The sequence below is a fragment of the Oryx dammah genome, unplaced genomic scaffold (assembly GCF_014754425.2).
Source record: "Oryx dammah isolate SB20612 unplaced genomic scaffold, SCBI_Odam_1.1 HiC_scaffold_29, whole genome shotgun sequence".
Taxonomy (NCBI): domain Eukaryota; kingdom Metazoa; phylum Chordata; class Mammalia; order Artiodactyla; family Bovidae; genus Oryx; species Oryx dammah.
The window spans coordinates 14,526,611-14,550,667 of NW_024070213.1; the positions used below are offsets into that span (position 1 = coordinate 14,526,611).

Here is a 24,057-nt window from a genome sequence, read left to right on the forward strand (position 1 = left end):
TACAATATTGCTTCTGGTTTATGTTCTGGATTTTTGGTTACCAGGCATGTAGGATCTTAGTTCCCCGACCAGGGATCAAACCCTCACCCCCTGCAGTGGAAGCACGGAGTCTTAACCACTGGACTGCCGGGGAAGTCCCTACACTCTTTAAAAAGTGGTTCCAAAAAGTGGTGTCCCCGTCAACAGGCTGTGCTCTTAACGTCTGTGTGTCCAGCTTGCCCGGGTGATTTTGTTTTTCCTTCCCTTGCAGGTGTGGCAATGTGGAGGTAGAATTGAGGTCTTGCCCTGCTCCCGAGTTGCCCACCTGGAGAGACACCACAAGCCCTACTCTTTAGACCTGAGAATTCCCTTGAAGCGGAATGCCCTGAGAGTGGCTGAAATCTGGATGGACGAGTACAAAGACATGGTCTACATGGCCTGGAACATACCTCTCCAGGTTCGTCCTGGATGGGACAGAAGCTGAGACGGATGGAAGAGGAGGAAGGGGTGGTGGTTCTGGTGGGAATGGGAAGGGACAAGAGCCCAAGCTTGGTCTGCTCACTGCACGATGAGCCAATGAATCCAAGAAGGGAGGTGTTGAGACAAGGAGTATGACTTTATTCGCCAGAAGATGGCAAAGGAATGTCTCAAAATAGCCATCTTATGCCGTCTGGATGTCCTGTTCTTTTATAGATCAGAGATGGAGGGGAGGAAGGTGAGGAAACAAAGTAAAAAGGGCATTAATCTTGCAAACATCTCCTAGGACGGCAAGCCTTAGGCAAGGGGGTGTGCTAATTTCTTCCTTCCTGCCATCCACAGGTGGGCAGGGTTCTGAACAAAGGCAATTTAATAGTCAGGCAGAGGGGCAGGATTCTCTGAGGCAGCCCATTAGGTATGATTATAACAAGAGCAAGGGAAAGCAAGTAAAAGAAGCAGTTTCAGCCTGGAGTCAGAATTGGCTTCTCTCTGCAACAGGGCTGCTCCAGCCCTAAAGACCTGAAGTCACGTCCTCACTGTGAGGACAATGGCATCAGCGTTTGTGTCCCAGGACGAAGTTTCCGGCACACACGGCTATCACCACGTAGGCGTAAGGTTTATTTTTTATTATTCTAAATTTACCAGTGAAGAAACTGACACACAGAGAATGGAAGGGGAAAAGCCGTTGAAGGTAATAAGGTCCTAAGAGCAGAGATAGGATTCAAACCAAGGAAACTTCTAGATTCTGTGCTCTTCATCCATCATCTATACAAAGGGACTTCTTGTGGGGCAGGAGTGGACAAGGATTCACCGTCTTAAGAGGACGTGAACATGGCAGTGGGGTGGGGGATGGTGGTAGAAGGCAGTGTAATTCTACTGGACACATGTGAACAAGGAAAACCTCCTTGGCTAAGGTCACATCATTGGCCTTAGTCCCTGAGGCTGATATGACACGCTGTCTCTGTCCTTGAGCTGCAGCTCTGGGTTCAAGCATCCTTCCACTTTGATTCCCCACAGATACCACTTCTAGGACGTCTCCTTTAACCTCCCAGTCTTGCTGCCAGAATGTTCCTTTTGGAAGCCTTTTCTGGCCATCATGAGAACCATTTTGTACCTGATTGATGTGAATATCGTCTCAAATAGGAGCAGTCTGCATCAGATTGCTACCGATGAGACATAAACCTGGATATGCAGGCCTCGAAAGTGCCTTAAGACCAGCAGAAATTCCTAGGGGTCCAGCTTCTTCCAATTTCCCTGGAAAACTATATATGATAAAGGTTATCTTACAGGGAATCAGGAAAATACTTGCTTCCCTCCTGCACTATCTGTTTCCCTGATGCCTCAGTGGTAAAGAACTTGCCGGCCAACGCAGGAGACACAGGTTCGATTCCCGGATCAGGAAGATTCCCTGGAGGAGGAAATGGCAACCCACTCCAGTATTCTTGCCTGAAGAATCCCATAGACAGAGGAGCCTGGCGGGCTATAGTCCGTGGGGTTGCACAGAGTCAGACACATCTGAGCACACCCACATGGTGGAGTCCAGGGTGTTACAGGGTGCAGCCATGTTCCATGTTTTCTTTGCAGAACTCCGGAATCGATTTTGGAGACATTTCTTCCAGAATGGCACTCCGGAAGAGACTGAAATGCAAAACCTTTGACTGGTATCTGAAAAATGTTTATCCTCTCCTGAAACCAGTCCTCAGCGTGGTGGCCTACGGAAGAGTACGAAACTGCATTGCGGGTTTTAAACATTTGCCTGTAAAAGATGAAGAGATCTGAGCCTTATGACTTTCCGGAGAAGGGTTTTCAAAACCCATTCCCCCCATTCTCTTCCCACCCCCAACTCTCTCCGCCAACGCTTTTGGTTTTCTTTCCTCTCTCACTCCCCACTCTCCATCTTTTCCTTCTCTTTGCTCCGGTTCCTTCCTTTGTAAACATCAGCCCTTGCTCTGACCCTCACAGTTCCTTGGCCCACCAGGGTGTGTGGCCTCACCCCCCTGAATGTGGGTGGAGGAGCCCTTCCTTTACCTGCACTATAATGGTCTGAGGAGCAGGTGTTCCTGTTGTAGCCACGCATTCTGGGAAACAAACTCACTCAGAAGGACAATTCAAATAGTGGACTGCAGTTTATTACACCGGCAGACCCAAGGCAGAATCTCCTCTTAGTCAAGGACTCCGATCAATTTTTGTGAAAACCTTATATACCCTAGGGACTTCCCTGGTGGCTCAGAGGGTAAAGCGTCTGTCTACAATGCGGGAGACCTGGGTTCAATCCCTGGGTCGGGAAGATTCCCTGGAGAAGGAAATGGCAACCGACTCCAGTACTCTTGCCTAGAAAATCCCATGGACAGAGGAGCCTGGTGCAGGCTACTGTCCATGGGGTCGCAAAGAGTCAGGCACGACTGAGCGACTTCACTTCACTTATATACCCTAAGTGTATGTGCCCAAACCCACCTCCCCCAATTCCCTGAAACTAGTCTGAACAAAGGAAAAGAAAGGTACAATCAAAGTTAACCCATGATTCATATGCCTTAAGCCTAGGTAGTTAACAGTGGACAATTAACAATAGGCCTGTGGTCATACCCCAATAAGTGTAATAGAATTTATGATTCTATTCAGTTACACAGATAATTAGGGTATTCTTTTAGGCAATGGGGAGTCTAGGTACAAGCCCTGGGCCTCTTCCATGGGGGAGTGCGTGGTCTGGTTTTCCAGTTGGTATGTCGTTTCCAGAGATACTGGAAATACTGGGCATATAGCTCAAAGTCCACAGTCCGGCCCAAGATGGAGTCCTGCTTTCAAGATGGAGCCTGTTCTGTCTCTTTCCTCCTTCATTCCAAGGAAGCGCATCACAGTAGAGTTTCGCTTCAGCATTTGTCTAGTGCTTAGAAAGCAGCTGCCAGGATCTCAAACCCTTGCCCCTGGGTACTGGCGAAGGTGCAGGACCCTGGGAGGGTCGGGGAACCTCCTTCTCTGCCTCTTTCCAACCATGTTGCTGTGTGTTTTGCTTCCTCAGATGAAAAACACGTTGGATGAACGCGTCTGCCTGGACCAGGGAGCTGTTCCAGGCAACACCCCCATCGTGTATCACTGCCATCAATACAGTTCCCAGGTATTGTCCTGCTCTGGCCCCTTGGTCAGTCTGTTGTGGCTGACCCTGGTAGGTTTGGACTTGGTGTTAGGTGATGGGGAGACAGGAGCTGAGCGGCCTGGGTAACGGGTCAAGGAGAAGCCCAGATTTGTGCTTGTAACTCAGCCCTTCCGAGCTCACCTGAGAGGTCATTCCATCTTAGGTATAAGAAGGGTGCGTAGAAAGACTGCACTCTCTATGGTAATACCTTCATTGAATACAACCTCCAATCCCTCCCTTTCCTCCTCCTTCCCTGCCCCTCCATCCTCCCGCTGTCCCCTTGTATGCCTTGGAAGATGGACAGGTGATGCTCCTTGTGGCTTCTTCCGTAGAGAAGGAAACAGAGGGTTAGGGAAGAGAGAAGCCAAATGGAAGGCCCTCCATGGGGTAGGAGAGATCAGGAGCCACGTGGAGGATGCACCCAGGGGACTTTTTCCAGCTGTCATGTTGCTTTGCATGTTGCCCTCATGGGAACCTTTTGAGGTCTGCAGGGTAGATAGCATTGGGAAAAAAAAAAAAAAACAGACACGAAAACAACCAATTTGTCCAAGTTCACAGAGCAAGGCAGGGAGTGATTGAGCATTTGAAAGGTTTTCTGACAAGTCCTTAGCTGGGGTTTATAATGACAGCTTCTGAAGTTGAATTGTGTTGTTTCTGTTTTCCAAGATAAGCTCCCTCGTCCAGTAGGAAATGATTCTATTGGAGCCCTCGTGTGGAAGGAAGCAAGCTAGTGTCTTTTTGTCACGCGTGGTCTTCTTTCTCAGATCAGCTGGGGATGGGGAAGAGAACAGAGGAGAGTCATTGTTACCCAGGAATGCTCAAGGCTTCCTCCATGGTGACTGGGTGTCTAAGGGACCCAAGGCAGTCTTTATGTCCTCAGTGAGGTCAAGGGCATCCCTGACTGGGTGTCCATGGCAGATCCCTTTGTTCTCTTGCAGAACGTCTACTATCACCTAACTGGGGAATTCTATGTGGGACCACTGATTGCACAGAGAGATGCTGACGATCGCTGTCTGACAGACCCCGGCAAAGGGGAGAAGCCCACTTTAGAGCCATGTTCCAAGGCAGTCAAAAATAGACTGAACATACATTGGGATTTTAAACCGGTGAGTCACATGTTTTTGTTTCTTTCTAAGATAAATATATTAACGTATAGTCTGAGAGTTGAACCATAAAGAAGGCTGAGCACTGAAGAATAGATACTTTTGAACTGTGATGCTGGAGAAGACTCCTGAGAGTCTCTTGGACTGCAAGGAGATCAAACCAGTCAACCTTAAAGGAAATCAACCTTGAATATTCATTGGAAAGACTGATGTTGAAGCTGAAGCTTTAATACTTTGGCCACCTGATGTAAACAAAGAGCTGACTCATCGGGAAAGACCCTGATGCTAAGAAAGGTTGAGGTTAAGAGAGGAGGGCAGCAAAGGATGAGATGGTTAGATAGCATCACTGACTCAGTGAACATGAATTTGAGCAAACTCTGGGAGATAGCAGAGGATAGAGGAGCCTGACGCATTTCATTCTGTAGTCGCAACAACAACAACAAGGACGAACAACAATATACTCTGAGAAGTTCAGATTTGATCTGGTAGTGTTTTTGAAAGATTAATTTTGTGGCACTCTGAAGGGAAAAGCCTAGAAATTTTTCTAGTCTGAGCATGAAGCACTAGGCATAAAATACTGAGTGTGTTGACCCAAGTGGCGTGGCCAAGGTGAAAAATATTGGAATCCGTTGTAACTTAATTCAGAGTTTGCCTTCTAATCCTAATTCAGTCTTCTTTAGCTATTCTCCTATCCTTTTTTTGAGACTCAGTTTCTTCATCTTGATGATAATTTCTACTTTACAAACCTGTGGAGATGACTTAATGAGATAATGTGTGTAAAGCAATCATCATGGTGCATGGCTCATATAGAGGGTTCAACGATATTGGCTTTTGTGATCATCAGAGAGTCTGGAGCATTGGGTTGGAAACCAACAGGAACTGATGTAAAAGCTCTGATTTAACATCATCGTCAGCTGACTAAGAACAGGGTAGAGAGAATCCGGCAGAAGTCACGGCAGTGGCATGAGGGATATGGCTGACCACAGTCTACCTGCGAATCTACTGTGTGATGAGGCTATGCTGTTAAGCCAAACTCGCAGGAATGGGATGGCCTGAGCGAGAAGGGTAGGTCAGGTTTTGTCTGTGAGAGTATCTTTGAGCATCTGGGTGCTGTATCAGGTTCACATTTTAAGAGACATGGACTTCTCTAACAATGAGTCTTAAAGCCAATAACCCCTTGAGGAATGCTATGGACTGTCTCCAGGAAAACATACATATGTACCTAAAGCAGAGACATTACTCTACCCACAAAGGTCCATCTAGTCAAAGCTACAGTTTTGCCAGTAGTCATGTATAGATGTGAGAGTTGGACCATAAAGAAAGCTGAGCACCAAAGAACTGATTCTTTTGAACTGTGGTGTTGGAGAAGACTCTTGAGAGTCCCTTGGACTGCGAGGGGATCCAACCAGTCCATCCCAAAGGAAATCAATTCTGAATGATGCTGAAGCTGAAGCTCCAATACTTTGGCCACCTGATGTGAACAGCTGACTCATTGGAAAAGACCCTGATGCTTTGAAAGATTGAAGGCAGGAGGAGGAGGGGAGGACGGAGGATGAGATGGATGGATGGCATCACCGATTTGATGGACATGAGTTTGAGCAAGCTCTGGAAGTTGGTGATGGACAGGGAAGCCTGGTGTGCTGCAATCCTTGGGGTCACAAAGAGTCAGACATGACTGAGCAACTGAACTGAACTGAAGGTGCACAGTTTTTCTAGTATTTTGTTGAAGACTTTTTTTTTTTTTTGGTCTGAGTTCATTAGAGATAATGGTCTGTATCGGGGTGATTGTTGTTGTTTGGTTACCAAGTCATGTCTGACTCCTTTGAGACCCCCATGGAATGTAGCCTGTCAGGCTCCTCTGTCCTTGGGATTTCCCAGGCAACAATACCGGAATGGGTTGCCATTTCCTTCTCTAAGGGATCTTCCCAGTCCAGGGTTCAATCCACACCTCTTGCATTGGCAGATGGTTTCTTACACACTGAGCCTTCAGGGAAGCCTATACATTGTAATAACCAAGATTTATTGAGTATATATTTAAGTACCAAACATTGGAATAAACACTACCTAATTTAATCCGTACCCAAATCTTATAAGAGATGTATTACCATCAGCTCAACTTTATCTGTGAGGTAACTAGAGCACAAAGAAGTCAAACAACATCCCCCAGGTCACACAGCATATCCAGGATTCAAACACAGACTCATATCCATTGTTTTTGCCTCACTGCTTGGGAAGTTTGATTCTTAAAGGGAGAAAAATACTGACTGTTGGTTGAAAAAGATGGTAGAGTTAGGAGCTTTTTTTCCCTTCTTGAATATTAGAACATTTGGATATATTTAAACTCAGTAGGGGAGGAATCTGCCAAGAGGGAGAAATAAGAGAAGGATGTTAGACAGGAAGGGTGTTTCTTCAGCATCAGGGATGGCTGGGCTCCGAGCACAGGGAGGCTGACAGCAGAGACAGAGACAGGGCAGTCCTCTGAGACCACCCCTGAGATTGCTCATGGCACTTGGGAGGGGGCTAGATTGGCTGGAAGCAAGGTCTTTTGACAAATAAAGGCATTTAGAGAAGGTGGTTGAGGCGTAAAAGCGTACTGAGGAGGCCTGGACAAGGAGCCCGCAGGAGTCAGCCAAGCTCTGAGGCCAGGCTGCTCCAGGCACTTCTGGGGACAGGCTACTCGGTTAATGGACCCTCTCCAGGAGCACTCTGTGGTCCAGGAATGGGGCCCAGAGAATGGAGCGATGGGAGTGATGGAGGCAATTGAAGAATGGGAGGGCAGCCCTGAATGATTGATGCTGGATGGATACTCCCAGGGAGGTGTGGAGGTGGCCAGCAGAGGGAGACCCAGGTGGCAAGGGAGGAGTCAGGTGAGACAGGGAGCAGGGTCATTGGGGGCAATCTGTGGTTGGAAGAGATGAGAGGCAGGGATAAGGGGGTCAGAGAGGGAGCAGAGATTTGGATGTTCAGTTCAGTTCAGTCGCTCAGTCATGTCCGACTCTTTGTGACCCCATGAACCACAGCATGCCAGGCCTCCCTGTCCATCACCAACTGCTAGAGTCCGCCCAAACCCATGTCCATTGAGTCGGTGATGCCATCCAACCATCTTATCCTCTGTCGTCCCCTTCTCCTCCTGCCCTCAATCTTTCCCAGCATCAGAGTCTTTTCCAACGAGTCAGCTCTTCTCATCATAGAGAGCAGCAACCCATTCCAGTATTCTTGCCTGGAGAATCCTATGGACAGAGGAGCCTAGCGGGCTATAGTCCATAGGGTTGCAAAGAGTCAGACACAACTGAGAGACTAAACAGCTTCAGCTCTGCTTGGTGTCAAGGAAACACGTGGGGAGGGGTAGGTCATGGATGGGGAGCAGTGAACTTCTCACCAGACTTCCCCCTGGCTGCTGTGAACTCTGAGGATATGGGGAACTGTTTCACCCGGGCACTGAGGCAGATTGCTGCAAAGCGGTGGAGAGCAGGGTAGGAGAGGGGGACAGGGCCAGGACAGATGGCATGACCCTCAGTGTCAAGGTGAGCAGGTAAGGAGCAAAGAGGTTAGGGGTGATGAAGGTGGCACAAGGGGGCACAGAGTAGGATGCCGTCCCTCCCTCGGCCCCGTGAGGATGGGGAAAGGCAGAGATGAGCTAAGATCTGTTGCATGTCTTCCATGTCGGGCACAGAGCTCAGTCAGTATTAACCCTGATATGGTCATCTGCCCACATCTCTCTCTCTGTTAACCGAACAAGCATTCAACCCAGACTCTTTGACTTTAAAGCCCTCAGTGTTTCCAGCAGTAAACCTTGGTGAAGCTCCCACAACAAGGGGGCAGCAACTGCCCCTCATCGAAAGCAGGTGGAGAAAATAGGCTGAGATTCTTGAATGGGGCTTTTGCTCCTGTCCCAGCAGAGAGCCTTGCTGCTGGGAGGGAGAGTCCGGATGAGTTTCATGAGCTCAGTGGTGAAGATGTAGAAAGGAAACCAAGTAGAGGACCGTGGTTCTACAGGCTGCAGGCTGACTTGCCAGCTGTGCTGACCTGATGCTTCCAGCTCAGGAGGGGTGGAGGAGAACAGAGGAACCAGCCCAGCACTGTTCACTCCGGGGTCTGGGGTTAGCTCGCTGTAGGGGGAGGAGAGAAGGTTCTGGGTGATCTAACTCTGCGCTTGGCTTCCTTTCTCCTCTGGATGACTTGCCGAGGACTGAGGGAGCCCTCGGACTTGTATCGGAGCATGGCAGGCAGACTGGGAGCAGGCGAAGGGATGTTCTCCCAGGGTGTGTTAGTAATTTCCCTCTTTCTCCTTCCATCCAGGGAAGAGCCGTTATCAACAGAGTCACCAGGCGATGTCTGGAGATGAAGAAGGACGTCTGGGGTGACTACACGCTTGTTCTCCGGGCCTGCACCATGCAAGTGTGGACAATCCAGTACACTGTCCAAAGCTGGGGCTCAGACTGAGGTCCAGTGATGCTCAGAGAGCCTGGGTTCTTGCTACAGCTCCCAATGCTGCTCAAAACAGAGAAGGGGGAGAGAAAGGGCGTGTGTGCATGTGTTTACTGTAACTTCAGCTAGGACTATCCTGAAAGGTGCAAATGGACCAGTAATTTTTTTAGAAAAGCCCTCCATCCATCCAGCCCCGCACCCCACAGCAGGTTTCTTTGGATTACCCCGTCTCTCCCACAGGGGCTGAGGGTATGAGGGGACTCATATAACTAGCCAGTCCCACTCTGCTCAGTGAAAATAGTGGAAAAAAATCCAAGCCCTTAAAGGTCTTTCTCTAAGGAGCTTATCACATTTAATAGGCTTGATTACCTGCTTCCTGCTACTATCCCTGAAAATTATGGAGAAAATGAGGCTTGAAACAGAGCGGCATCACTTGGGACACAAAGAAGGGATTGTAGGTAAATAACTAAGACCAGGGGTTCCTTCCCGCTGTCCGTTGGATAAATCCTTTCCTATAGGTGGTGAGAGTACTCTTGCCTGGAAAATACCATGGACGGAGGAGCCAGGTAGGCTGCAGTCCACGGGGTCACTAAGAGTTGGACATGACTGAGTGACTTCATTTTCACTTTTCACTTTCATGCACTGGAGAAGGAAATGGCAACCCATTCCAGTGTTCTTGCCTGGAGAATCCCATGGACGGAGGAGCCTGGTAGGCTGCAGTCCATGGGGTCACTAAGAGTCAGACACGACTGAGCAACTTCACTTTCATTTTTCACTTTCATGTACTGGAGAAGGAAATGGCAACCCACTCCAGTGTTCTTGCCTGGAGAATCCCCGGGACGGGGGAGCCTGGTGGGCTGCCGTCTATGGGGTCGCACAGGGTCGGACACGACTGAAGCGACTTAGCAGCAGCAGCAGCAGCAGAGGTGGTGAGTTAGGCGGCTCCGTCTAGCTTCCATGAGGTCTTAGGGGCTGGTAGGAGTGGGCGTCGATGCGGGAGAGGAAGTAGAGCGTACTGTGTGCTGTGTTGCTGGATTTGCCTTTCGAGGACGTCCTTTCATCTTTTCACATCAGGGCTACTTGGGTGTGATTCTAGGAATCATCAGGCTTCCTTTAAGCATCAGGCAGATGAGACACTGATAATTTAGCACAGAATTAAATCAGCTCAGGATTTTTCAAGTAACTTTTTAGAAATGTACAAGTCATACATGTACAGCTTGATAAAATGTTTTCAGTGACCCTACCCATATCAAGGACTAAAATGTTACTGCAATTAGAGATTTTACAATGAGAAATATGAAGAGGATAAATGTTAAGCAAATGTATAACTTCTAGCTTCTGCCCAGCACTTTGAAAGGAAAATGCAATTCATAGCCAATCTTTTTCTTTTTAAAGCATGTGCCCAGTAGAAAAATGGGCAAAATTCACAATATTCTTAAAAGAAAAACTGTTTAACCTCACTCATAGGGCAATGCAACTTAAAACTGTACTGAAATCATTTTTCACTTAATGGTGAAAATTTTAAAGTATAATGGCACATTCTGGTTAGCAGGACTGGAGAAGCAGGCAATCTCATGCTTTGATGGTAGGGATGGAAACTGGTACAACGCTTTTGGGGGGATGTTTGGCATTATCTAAAAATATTCTATGTGTATTTTCTATTTGTGCCACTAATTCCACCTCTAGAAATTCATAGCTCCAAAAACAAGAAAATATTTACATACAAAATAATTCCTTGCAGTGTTATTGAAATCACAAAATGTTGGAAAAAAGATCATATACTCAAATGTCAGAGAGTGGTCCACCCAGTGGGGTGCAGCTATAAAAGAGAGTGAGGACCAGTTTTTGAATGGATAGTGATTTCCACTACGAAAGGGGAAAAAGTGAAAGTGAAAGTTGCTCAGTCGTGTCCAACTTTTGCAATGTCATGGACTATACAGTCCATGGAGTTCAGCCTCTAAAGTTATGTGCCTTTTAGGCCAAGCTTCCCTGTCCTTCACTAACTCCCAGAGTTTGCTCAAACTCATGCCCATTGAGTTAATGGTGCCATCCAAACATTTCATTCTCTGTCACCACCTTCTTCTCCTGCCCTCAGTCTTTTGCAGTATCAGGGCTTTGGTTGTCTTCCCAAAACACAGAGCCTGATTCTATAATCTTGAGGGAATATCACTTAAACCCAAGCCAAGGGACATTCTTCAAAATAAATGGTCTTTATATTTTGTGACGTCAGTCATAAAAAACAAAGACCAACTGAGGACCTGCCCCAGAGTAAAGGAGATTAAAGAGACAGGACAGGCCTCTCTTGTTTGCACCTCCTGCTGCTCTTGGATTCTGACACTTCCAAAGAGAGATGGGCCTGAGACTGTGGTCAGGTGTCCGGGCCTGGTGGTCCCTTTTCTCCAGGCCCCAGGTGTCATCCATAGCAGCCGTGAGCATCCCAGTGGTCTTTAGGACAAGCACCTTCCTCATCTGTGCAAAGCCTGAGATAAAGTGCCGAGGGCTGGCTCATAACAAACTGAGATTCTAGCAATTCCAAAGTTAATCTCCTCAAAGGTCCCTTTATTTTCCTTGCAATCCATTTTTACAATAGGAAAAGTGTTTTTAGCTAATTTCCTAATTTTAAGGAAATTTGTAAAGTCCTTTTCTTTAAAACAATATCTTTGTCTTTGGCGTGCTGGGTCCTCCTGCAGCCTGTGGGCTTTGCTCTCTAATTGCTGTGTGTAGCCTTCTCACTGCAGTGGCTTCTGTGCTGCGGCTCGTGGTCTCGCAGGCTCAGTAGTGGTGGTGTACAGGCTTCGTTGCCCTGTGACGCGAGGGATCTTCCCAGACCCAGGGATGGAACCAGTGTTCCTTGCATTGCAAGGAAGATTTTTAACCGCCTGACCACCAGGGAAGCCCCATAAAGTCCTTTCATAAACATTAAGTGGAATAGAGTTAGGCCAGTAACGTCCTGGCAAAGATTGAAGGCAGGAGGAGAAGGGAGCGACAGAGGATGAGATGGTTGGATGGCATCACCAACTCAATGGACGTGAGTCTGAGTAAGCTCTGGGAGTCAGTGATGGACAGGGAGGCCTGGTGGGCTGCAGTCCATGGGGTCACAAGTGGTCGGATACAACTGAGCAACTGAAGTGAACTGAACTGAACTGAGTAATGTTCTTGTGAAAAATTATCACTAGAGCTGGTGAATAAATCAACTTCTCATGACTTTCAGTTCAGTTCAGTTCATTTCAGTGGCTAAGTCATGTCCAACTCTTTTCAACCCCATGAATTGCAGCATGCCAGGCCTCCCTGTCCATCACCATCTCCTGGAGTTCACTCAGACTCATGTCCATCAAGTCGGTGATGCCATCCAGCCATCTCATCCTCTGTTGTCCCCTTCTCCTCCTGCCCTCAATCCCTCCCAGCATCACAGTCTTTTCCAATGAGTCAACTCTTCGCATGAGGTGGCCAAAGTACTGGAATTTCAGCTTTAGCATCATTCCTTCCAAAGAAATCCCAGGGTTGATCTCCTTCAGAATGGACTGGTTGGATCTCCTTGCAGTCCAAGGGACTCTCAAGAGTCTTCTCCAACACCACAGTTCAAAAGCATCAATTCTTCAGTGCTCAGCTTTCTTCACAGTCCAACTCTCACATCCATACATGACCACTGGAAAAACCATAGCCTTGACTAGACAGACCTTTGTTGGCAAAGTAATGTCTCTGCTTTTCAATATGCTATCTAGGTTGGTCACAACTTTTCTTCCAAGGAGTAAGCATCTTTTAATTTTATGGCTGTAGTCACCATCTGCAGTGATTTTGGAGCCCCCAAATATAAAGTCTGCCACTGTTTCCACTGTTTCCCCATCTATTTCCCATGAAGTGATGCGACCAGATGCCATGATCTTAGTTTTCTGAAAGTTGAGCTTTAAGCCGACTTTTTCACTCTCCTCTTTCACTTCCATCATGAGGCTTTTTAGTTCCTCTTCACTATCTGCCATAAGGGTGGTGTCATCTGCATATCTGAGGTTCTTGATATTTCCCCCAGCAATCTTGATTCCAGCTTGTGTTTCTTCCAGTCCAGCGTTTCTCATGATGTGTTCTGCATAGAAGTTAAATAAGTAGGGTGACAATATACAGCCTTGATGTACTCCTTTTCCTATTTGGAACCAGTCTATTCTTCCATGTCCAGTTCTAACTCTTGCTTCCTGACCTGCATACAGGTTTCTCAAGAGGCAGGTCAGGTGGTCTGGTATTCCCATCTCTTTCAGAATTTTCCACAGTTTCTTGTGATCCACACATTAAAGGCTTTGGCATAGTTAATAAAGCAGAAGTAGGTGTTTTTCTGGAACTCTCTTGCTTTTTCGATGATCCAGTGGATGTTGGCAATTTGATCTCTGGTTCCTCTGCCTTTTCTAAAACCATCTTGAACATCTGGAACTTCATGGTTCATGTATTGCTGAAGCGGCTTGGAGAATTTTGAGTATTACTTTATTAGCATGTGAGATGAGTGCAATTGTGTGGTAGTTTGGGCATTCTTTGGCATTGCCTTTCTTTGGGATTGGAATGAAAATGGACCTTTTCCAGTCCTGTGGCCACTGGTGAGTTTTCCAAATTTGCTGGCATATTGAGTGTAGCACTTTCACAGCATCATTGTTCAGGATTTGAAATAGCTCAACTGGAATGCCATCACCTCCACTGGCTTTGTTCACAGTGATGCTTTCTAAGGCCCACTTGACTTCACATTCCAAGATGTCTGGCTCTAGGTGAGTGATCACACCATCGTGGTTATCTGGGTCATGAAGATCTTTTTTGTACAGTTCTTCTGTGTATTCTTGCCACCTCTTCTTAATCTCTTCTGCTTCTGTTAGGTCCATACCATTTCTGTCCTTTATTGACCCCATCTTGACATGAAATGTTCCCTTGGTATCTCTCATTTTCTTGAAGAGATCTCTAGTCTTTCCCATTCTGTTGTTTGCCTCTATTTCTTTGCATTGATCGCTGAGGAAGGCTTTCTTATCTCTCCTTGCTATTCTTTGGAACTCTGCATTCAGATGCTTATATCTTTCCTTTTCTCTTTTGCTTTTCACGTCTCTTCTTTTCACAGCTATTTGTAAGGCCTCCCCAGACAGCCATTTTGCTTTTTTGTATTTCTTTTCCATGGGAATGGTCTTGATCCCTGTCTCCTATACAGTGTTATGAACCTCAGTCCATAGTTCATCATGCATTCTATCTATCAGATCTAGGCCCTTAAATCTATAATCATAAGGGATTTGAGTTAGGTCATACTTGAATGATCTAGTGGTTTTCCCCACTTTCTTCAATTTAAGTCTGAATTTGGCTATAAGGAGCCACAGTCAGCTCCCAGTCATGTTTTTGCTGACTGTATAGAGCTTCTCCATCTTTGGCTGCAAAGAATATAATCAATCTGATTTCGGTGTTGACCATCTGGTGATGTCCATGTGTAGAGTCTTCTCTTGTGTTGTTGGAAGAGGGTGTTTGCTATGACCAGTGCGTTCTCTTGGCAAAATTCTATTAGCCTTTGTCTTGCTTCATTCCATATTCCAAGGCCAAATTTGCCTGTTACTCCAGGTGTTTCTTGACTTCCTACTTTTGCATTCCAGTCCTCTATAATGAAAAGGACATCTTTTGGGGGTGTTAGTTCTAAAAGGTCTTGTAGGTCTTCATAAAACCATTCAACTTCAGCTTCTTCAGCATTACTGGTTGGGGCATAGGCTTGGATTACTGTGATATTGAATGGTTTGCCTTGGAAACAAACAGAGATCATTCTGTTGTTTTTGAGATTGCATCCAAGTACTGCATTTCAGACTCTTTTGTTGACCATGATGGCTAGTCCATTTCTTCTAAGGCATCCCTGCCCACAGTAGTAGATATAATGGTCATCTGAGTTAAATTCACCCATTCCAGTCCATTTTAGTTCTCTGATTCCTAGAATGTCGACATTCACTCTTGCCATCTCCTGTTCGACCACTTCCAATTTGCCCTGATTCATGGACCTGACATTCCAGGTTCCTATGCAATATTGCTCTTACAGCATCGGATCTTGCTTCTATCACCAGTCACATCCACAACTGGGTATTGTGTTTGCTTTGGCTCCATCCCTTCATTCTTTCCGGAGTTATTTCTCCACTGATCTCCAGTAGCATAATCGGCACCTACTGACCTGGGGAGTTCTTCTTGCAGTGTCGTATCATTTTGCCTTTTGGGGTTCTCAAGGCAAGAATACTGAAGTGGCTTGCTATTCCCTTCTCCAGTGGAGCACATTCGGTCCGACCTCTCCACCATGACCCTCCTGTCTTGGGTGGCCCCACAGGGCATGGCTTACTTTCATTGAGTTAGACAAGGCTGTGGTCCTAGTGTGATTAGATTGACCAGTTTTCTGTGAGTATGGTTTCAGTGTGTCTGCCCTCTTGCAACACCTACCGTCTTACTTGGGTTTCTCTTACCTTGGGCGTGGGGTATCTCTTCACGGCTGCTCCTTACCTTGGAGGAGGGGTATCTCCTCACCGCCTCCCCTCCTGACCTTGAACGTGGAGTAGCTCCTCTCGGCCCTCCTGTGCCCATGCAGCCACCGCTCCTTGGACAGGGGGTAGCTCCTCCCGGCCACCGCCCCTGATCTTGGGCGTGGGGTAGCTCCTCCCGGCTTCTGCCCCTGACCTTGGACATGGAGTAGCTCCTTTTGGCTGCGCTTGTGCACTGTCGCAGCCGCCCATGACTTTAAGTTGTTATAATTTTAACAAACACAGTTTTTCCCCCCACAAACATTTTGACAAGTGTAGTTTCAAAGAGCAAACCTGTGTCAGAATTTCAAGTCTACTGTCCTTGAAACTATAAAAATCAAATCTCTCAATATTACCAGAAAGTTGTTTGGCCTTCCAAACAAAGAGCCTTAGGCAGAAACTCAGCTTTATGACAAGGAAGAAATAGGTGTAGTTTTAATTTTAATTGATATAAACTGTTGTGTCAGTATTTCCCTAATATTCTCCTTCTTTCTTTACTCACAGGTAAGTCAGGACTTGACTTTTCCAAGTACCTTGTCAGTCTTCTTCATTTTTTAAAGTTTCTTCACTAGCTACTAAATGAGGCTGGGGGCTGCTGTTTCCAATGTGTTTTCTATTGTTGTTTAGTTGCTAAGTTGTCTGACTCTATGTGGCCCCATGGACTGTAGCCCACCAGGCTCCTCTGTCCATGGGATTCTCCAGGCAAGAATACTTGAGTCGGTTGCCATTTCCTTCTCAGGGGATCTTCCTGACCCAGGGATGGAACCTGGGTCTCCTGCATTGGCAGGCAGACTCTTTACCACTGAACCACCAGGAAAGCCAATATGTTTTCTAGCCCAGGCTAAACTGAAGAAGATAGGCTGATGGGTTCCTGTTTTCACAGGTGATTCATCCTGAGGTTGGACTGCAGCCCCAAGTCCCAGTTAGTCCCCCACCCCATCAAGCTACCTACTTCCCTTCTAGGGGCCCTGCTGATGGCCCATCCCCACCTGACCTGCAGCTCACTTTGAGCTGCATATGAGAATTCTTTACATGAAAGAACTGCTTGGGAAATTTCTGTGTTTTTCCAAATTTCAAATTTTGAGGAAAACCAGTGGAGAAGTTAGGAAAACAAGAAAAAACTTTATTATTCTCCTTCGAGAATGAAAGCTTTGCAAGTAACACAGAGATGTTACTGATCTGAAGGAATCCATGAAAGTGCAATGGAACATGGGTGCAGGAGACGCTGACACACAGAGTCCAAGGTTAAGGGTGATAGTTTTGGAAACCAGACAGGAACACCCAGAAGAAAAGCAGTGATGATTAACCAGTTGATCTTCTAAACTATAGCTATAGCCATCTTGTAAGTGTGTGTCTGTGACTTGCCTGTCTCTAATGGTGAGTGATTGTTGCAAATAAAATAATAACTAATACATTCTATTAATTTATTAATACATTTTGTGCATTGTATGCTTTCCACAAATCTTATGAATGGTGTTCCAAGAAATAATAAATTTTAGAAGCAAAACACGTTTTAAAAAGAGCGATTTCAACGTATGATTCTGACTAGGGCTGTTAACTATTAATGTTTCACTGGGAAATCTGAATGTTACATTATAATACACTGTGATGTTTGCTGGTGTTTATTTTAAAGATTTTTTTTATTGGACAATTTTAAAGTCTTCATTGAATTTGTTACAATATTGCTTCTAGGTTTTATGTGTTTTGGTCAGAGGCACATGGACTTTTAGCTCCCTAATCAGGGATCAAACCTGCACCCGCTGCGTTGGAAGAAGTTCCAACCACTGGGCCACCAGGGCGTCCTGCTGGTGTTTTCTAGAGCTTGAATATTTTCTATAGACTATAGTTTTCATAAATGCAACTAAAATTAATATTTCTTCATATACAATTTTTTAGATATCCATGAGTAAAGAATATAATTAATTTTAGAAATAATTGAATAACTTGGGCTTCCCTCATGGCTCAGATGGTAAAGAATCTGCCTGCAGTACAGGAGACCCAGGTTCCATCGGTGGGTCAGGAAGATCCCCCAGAGAAACGCATGGCAACCCACTCCAGTATTCTTGTCTGGAGAATTCCATGGACAGAGGAACCCAGTGGGCTGCAGTCCATGGGGTCTCAAAGAGCAACTAACATGACTGAGGCACTAACAAACAATAACTTAAGATTTGGGTGTTACTGAAAATTCCCCCAAATTCTAATTTTTGTTCCTGAACCCTAAAGATAACACCTGTTGATAAACTATTGTGAATAATACCTTAACAGTGCTGGAGCCTGCCAGGTGGTTGCCCCTAATTTATTGTCCAGGGTTTCCATTAAATAGTCAATCAAACCGCGTTTCTCAGGATTTCCTGTTAATAAATTGTCCTTTTTCTCTTTCACCAAATTTTTTTGCTCACATTTTTTTAAAGCCACTTCATTGAGGAGTGACTGATATGTACACATTTAATGCACAAAGTTTAATGAGTCTGGGGACAAGTGTCACCCGGGAACCCATCCCTACTATCAAGAACACAGATATCCATCACCTCCTAAAGTTTCCTTTGGCCATTATTATCATTATTAGCACACACCATAAGTGTTATCCTCTTAGGAAAAATTTCAGTGTAAAATATAAAATTATTGGTACTTCACCGGTGGTCCAGCAGTTAGGACTGGGTTTAATCCCTTGTGGAGGAACTAAGATCCCACATGCCCCCCAGAATTTTTAAAAATGAAGAATGATTAGCCATAGACACTAGACTGTAGAGGAGATCCCCAGAGCTCACTCATCTTGCATCTTTATACCCATTGACCACTCTCTCCCTGTGTCCCCCTTCCCTGACCCATGGCATCCACCATTTCTACTCTCTACCTCTATACATTTACTTAGTTTTAGAAAACTAACCTATGACATCTAAAACTAACTAACCTTCTATGACAGAGGATGAAGTGGTTGGATGGCATCAGCGACTTGATGGACATGAGTTTGAACAAGCTCCGGAAGTTGGGGATGGACAGGGAAGCCTGGCGTGCTGCCGTCCACGGGGTCACAGAGAGTGGGACACGGCTGATGACCTAACAGCAGCAGCAGATTCTACATATAAATGAGATGATACAGTATTTGTCTTTCTGTGTCTGGCTCATCTCAGTTAGCATCATGTCCTCTAGGTCTAGCCATGTTGTCACACATTTGCCAAACTTTTCAAAAGGCCTGTGACAAAGCTACTTTCCCAGAAGCCTTTTCTTCTCGTGTCCATGTGTCCCTGTGCTGTGGGTGGCCAGGGGAGCCGTGGCCCCATCAGGAGCAGCCTGGATATGGTGTCTGGTGCACAGTGGTTCTCACGATTGCAACCGTCTTCAGCACTTGGTTCCCTGTGACTTTTTAATCTTCCAGGGATTCTCTCCAGAGCAGGAGAGTTTTGCTGAAGGCTGAGTAAAGTCAAATGTATTTATACTTCCCCAGTTTCCTCTGATCCATGCGGGAAAGGGGAAAATCTAGAAATATGGATTACAACGACAGTGGCAAAGAAGGGGACTCTGCATAAAGCTCTAGGATCATAATTTGGGGAACCCCTTTCTTCCAAAAGTCCCAGCCCCAGCCTTATGGAGGGATGCCTTCAATGCCTGCTGGAGTCTTTCGTCACTGACTGGTAGAAGGGGCAGGGAAGATGTTATGGATTCTGTGAAGATGCCTCAGAATGGATGCTCCACACTCTAAGCCATAAGTGTTAGTCACTTAGTCACGTCCAACTCTTTGAGATCCCGTGGACTGTAGCCCGCCAGGCTCCTCTGTCCATGGCATTCTCCAGTCAAGAATACTGGAGTGGGTAAGCAACCCCTTCTCCAGGGGATCTTCCCGACCCAGAGATCGAACCCAAGATTCCTGCATTGCAGGCAGAGTCTTTACCATCTTAGCCACCAAGGAAGCCCACTCTTAAGCACGGATCCTGCCGTCCTGATGATGGCTTATCTTCCACAACTGTAACCAGTTGCTGGGTCCTGGGAGGGCTGCTGCTCTGGCGACTGGCTCCCTGCTGAGCCTGCCTTGCTCTGCTGGACTGGAACACTGCATCACTGGGACTTGTCCACCATGGCTTAGGGATCGGGGGGATGGACTGAGGCGGCAGAAAACAATTGACTTGGGGACAAAAGGCATGGCCACTGCAAAGCCAGTTTGGGTGACAGAGGACCTGCAGGATGGATGTGGCTGTGTGGGCTTCAACAATACCTGCACATCCTAGGGCAGTGGATCCTGTAGAGTGATGGAAGGTGCAAGGTGGGCAGGGGCTAGTCTTGCCTCTAGTAGCTGCTGCAGGAGCCCCCATGGTGCTGAACAGCCCCCAGGAAGCTCTGGCAGTGGCAGGTAGTGAAACACTGATAGCTGAGCCTGGGGATTGGCCAGGCAGGCACGTGTGAAAGCACCAGCAGAAGGGGGCCTCTGTGTGGCTGCCACTGCTCCTGTTCCATTCCCTGCAGGGCAGCTCTGGCTTTCTCACTGTGCCTGAGGTTTCCCAATCTTCATCCTCAAATCTTAGGACCTTTGCTTCTGGGATGAACTCAGTTCCAGAGGAGCAGGCACTGGCTCAATTCATCAGTAGTGAACCTGCTCTTGTGCATCTTTCTGTTCAGACTGGAGGGAGCAAGAGAGGGTTTTTACTCATGGACACTTTGCCCAACAGACCTTTAATCAGACAGGTTGTTTTCCATAGGAAGTTTTTTTTTTTTTTTTGGATCCTACTCCAGCCCTTAGGATACTGAGAAGAGCTCTGCAAAGGGATAAGACCCTCAGCTATGAGACTCATGACTTTATGGCAAATAGATGGGGGAAAAATGGAAGCAATGACAGATTTTATTTTCTTGGGCTCCAGAATCACTGCAGATGGTGACTGTGGCCATGAAATTAAAAGTTGCCTGTTCTTTGGAAGGAAAGCTATGACACACCTAGACAGCATGGTAAAAAGCAGAGACATCACTTTGCTGACAAAAGTCCCTATTGTCAAAACTATGGTTTTTCCAGTAGTCACATATGGATGTGAGAGTTAGTCCATAAAGAAGGCTGAGCACCGGAAAATTGATGCTTTCAAATTATGGTGGTAGAGAAGACTTTTGAAAGTCCCCTGAACTGCAAGGAGAGCAAAGTCCTAAAGGAAACCCTAAAGGAAATCAAGCCGGAATATTCACTGGAAGGACTGATGCTGAAGTTGAAGCTCCAATATTTTGGCCACCTGATGTGAGGAACTGACCTTGATGCTGGGAAAGATTGAGAAAGTGGAAACAGAGGATGGGATGGTTGGATGGCACCATCAACTCAATGGACACGAATCTGAGCAAACTCTGGGAGATAACGGAGGACAGAAGACCTGGTGTGCTGCAGTCCATGAAGCTGCAATGAGCTGGACAAGACTTAGTGAGCAAACAACAGCAAAATGAGACTTGCTTTCTCCCTTGAACTTTTTGGGATTGGGGAAGATTTCTTAAAATTCTAATAAGAAAAATCCTTAGAAAGGGAAGGCATGTCTTCTACCTCACCCTGTAGAACTCCCTGTAGCCAAGTTCTCAGGGAGAGAGAGAGAGACAGAGAGACAGAGAAAGAGAGAGAGAGGTTCAGGAGTCCTGGGCTCGATCCAAAGCCTTAGCAGAAGTAGATCCACTGATATTGATCAGAACTACTTTCCAAGTGGGGACCAATGGCCAACATAGCAGACCCCTGGCCATCTTGAGCTTTTCTAAACATCCCGCTTATGTCTGGAGGGAGGGCAGGGGTGTTGAAAAAGTAAAAACAGTCCAGGATCTGTTCTATCCAGAAGGCAAGGAAGGGAGGTTCTTAAAGAAGCAGCCAAGTTCTCCGTGGGGTGGTGGCTGTGGTTGGGTTGGGCCTCTTTGGGCAAATAGACCAGCTGGCTGGTCACCAACTGAGTGCGATGTGGTAGAAACAGCAACCGTTCTGAAGTCCAGCTTGCCCGGGCCTGAGGTGGGAGTGGCCTGGCCGGTCCAGCAATGGAGAGACTTTGTCTCAGACATGCTTGGAATAAGTGCACCCAGTCGAGTTCTTTGCCAGGACTCTCGTCTCTCTCCACTCCATCCTTGGATCCTTTTGGCTCCAGAGGTTCCTGCTTTTCTTGGCCAGAGGCCTCAGAGATAGAGAGAGAGAGAGAGAGAGAGAGAGAGAGGTCAGGGTTTGTAGGAGTCTTTTTATTATGGGTTCCTGGTTACAGGAATTCAAAAATCTGGCTGTGAATGCTTATTCCTGGCCAACAGTTGGCACCAACGTTCTAACAAGGATCAACTTCAACCCTCCACCCGCTTTGAGTCAAATATGGAAAAACTCCATTTGGCAGTGCTTTCCCCTGACATAGCAGCATGAAGAGAAACAAACATCCCAAGTTTAAAAGGGGGAAACTTTGGAGTCAATCAGGGGTTCTCTGGGACTCTTATTCTGATAAGTAAGACTTTCAACTCAGTCATCACTTCTGATATTTGTGATCAAAAATGACTTCTAGACTAGGAATGCGAATCAGCTCTGAAGCCACAGCTGGGATAAAAGAAAACAGTGTATTAAAAGACCTTTTACAAGGCTTCCCCAGTGGCTCAGTGGTAAAGAACCCACCTGCCAATGGAGTAGAGGCAGGTTCGATCCTTGGGTAGGGAAGATCCCCTGGAGGAGGAAATGGCAACCCACTCCAGTAAGTCAGAAAGGGAGAGACAAATACTGTATGATAACACTTATATGTGGAATCTAAAATATGACACAAATAAACCTATCTATGAAACAGAAACAGACTCACAGACATAGAGAACAGACTCCTGGTTGCCAAGGGCGATGGGAGCAGGAAGAGGGCTGGACTGGGGGTTTGTAATTAGCATATGTGAACTATCACACTCAGGATGGATGAACGACAGGGTCCTACGCGATAGCACAGGGAACTATATTCCAACCTCCTGGGGTAAGCCATAGTGGAAAAGAATATTGAAGAAAAAGAATGCATATAAAACAGAAAAAGAAAAGAAACCTCCTCCATCCTGCCTTCTCCTTCAGGAATGCATAGAGAAACAAAAGGATAAATGATACTCAGGTCTTATTTTTCATTGTAAGTATTTCCAAAACACATAAAGGAAAAACAAACAAAAAAGCCTGCATCATCCAACTACTTTCAGGTAATAATTATACATTTCTCCGTATTTCCTTCTGGTCTTTTTTCTTTGAATCTATGTATCTGAAGATATAGATTTTATAAAATTAGGATCATACTTTATACACAGGTGTAGCTTGAATTTTTAAATGTAATACTTTAAAGAAATCCAGCCTTTTTCACTAGCTCATTGTTTCTAAATATAGAGGAGTCTTCTTAATATCTTCTGCTTCTGTTAGGTCCATACCACTTCTGTCCTTTATCAAGCCCATCTTTATAAAGTATGGTCCTAATTTTATAAAATGTATACCTTCAGACACATAGATTTAAAGAAAAAAGACCAGAAGGAAATAAGGAGAAATGTATAATTATTACCTGAAAGTGGTTGGATGATGTAGGCTTTTTTGTTTTTTTTTTTCCTTTATGTGTTTTGGAAATACTTACAATGAAAAATAAGACCTGAATATTATTTATCCTTTTGTTTCTCTATGCATTCCTGAAGGAGAAGGCAGGATGGAGGATGTTTCTTTACTTTTTCTGTTTTATATATATTCTTTTTCTTCAACATTCTTTTCCACTATGGCTTACCCCAGGAGATTGGAATATAGTTCCCTGTGCTATCGCGTAGGACCCTGTCGTTCATCCATCCTGAGTGTGATAGTTCACATATGCTAATTACAAACCCCCCAGTCCAGCCCTCTTCCTGCAAAGATGGGCTTGATAAAGGACAGAAATGGTATGGACCTAACAGAAGCAGAAGATATTAAGAAGAGGTGGCAAGAATACACAGAAGAACTGGACAAAAAAGATCTTCATGACCCAGATAACCACGATGGTGTGATCACTCACCTAGAGCCAGACATCCTGGAACATGAAGTCAAGTGGGCCTTAGAAAGCATCACTGTGAACAAAGTTAGTGGAGGTGATGGCATTCCAGTTGAACTATTTCAAATCCTGAACGATGATGCTGTGAAAGTGCTGCACTCAATATGCCAGCAAATTTGGAAAACTCACCAGTGGCCACAGGACTGGAAAAGGTCCATTTTCATTCCAATCCCAAAGAAAGGCAATGCCAAAGAATGCTCAAACTACCACACAATTGAACTCATCTCACACACTAGTAAAGTAATGCTCAAAATTCTCCAAGCCAGGCTTCAGCAATCCACGAACCATGAAGTTCCAGACGTTCAAGATGGTTTTAGAAAAGGCAGAGGAACCAGAGATCAAATTGCCAACATCCGCTGGATCATCAAAAAAGCAAGGGAGTTCCAGAAAAACATCTACTTCTGCTTTATTGACTATGCCAAAGCCTTTGACTGTGTGGATCACAA

At 45.9% G+C, this 24,057-nt stretch overlaps 1 protein-coding gene across 1 annotated transcript in view; it reads left to right on the forward strand.

Annotated features, from left to right (window-relative positions):
• GALNT8 (polypeptide N-acetylgalactosaminyltransferase 8) overlaps window positions 1–9,657 on the forward strand; it is a 37,302-nt gene extending 27,645 nt beyond the window's left edge. The window contains exons 7-11 of the mRNA XM_040233513.1: window positions 251–436; window positions 2,041–2,178; window positions 3,473–3,568; window positions 4,525–4,692; window positions 8,989–9,657. Coding sequence (XP_040089447.1) covers window positions 251–436; window positions 2,041–2,178; window positions 3,473–3,568; window positions 4,525–4,692; window positions 8,989–9,132 — 732 coding nt within the window. The 3' untranslated portion in view covers window positions 9,133–9,657. The remainder of the gene's footprint in view (window positions 1–250; window positions 437–2,040; window positions 2,179–3,472; window positions 3,569–4,524; window positions 4,693–8,988) is intronic.
• Window positions 9,658–24,057: the final 14,400 nt, after the last annotated feature.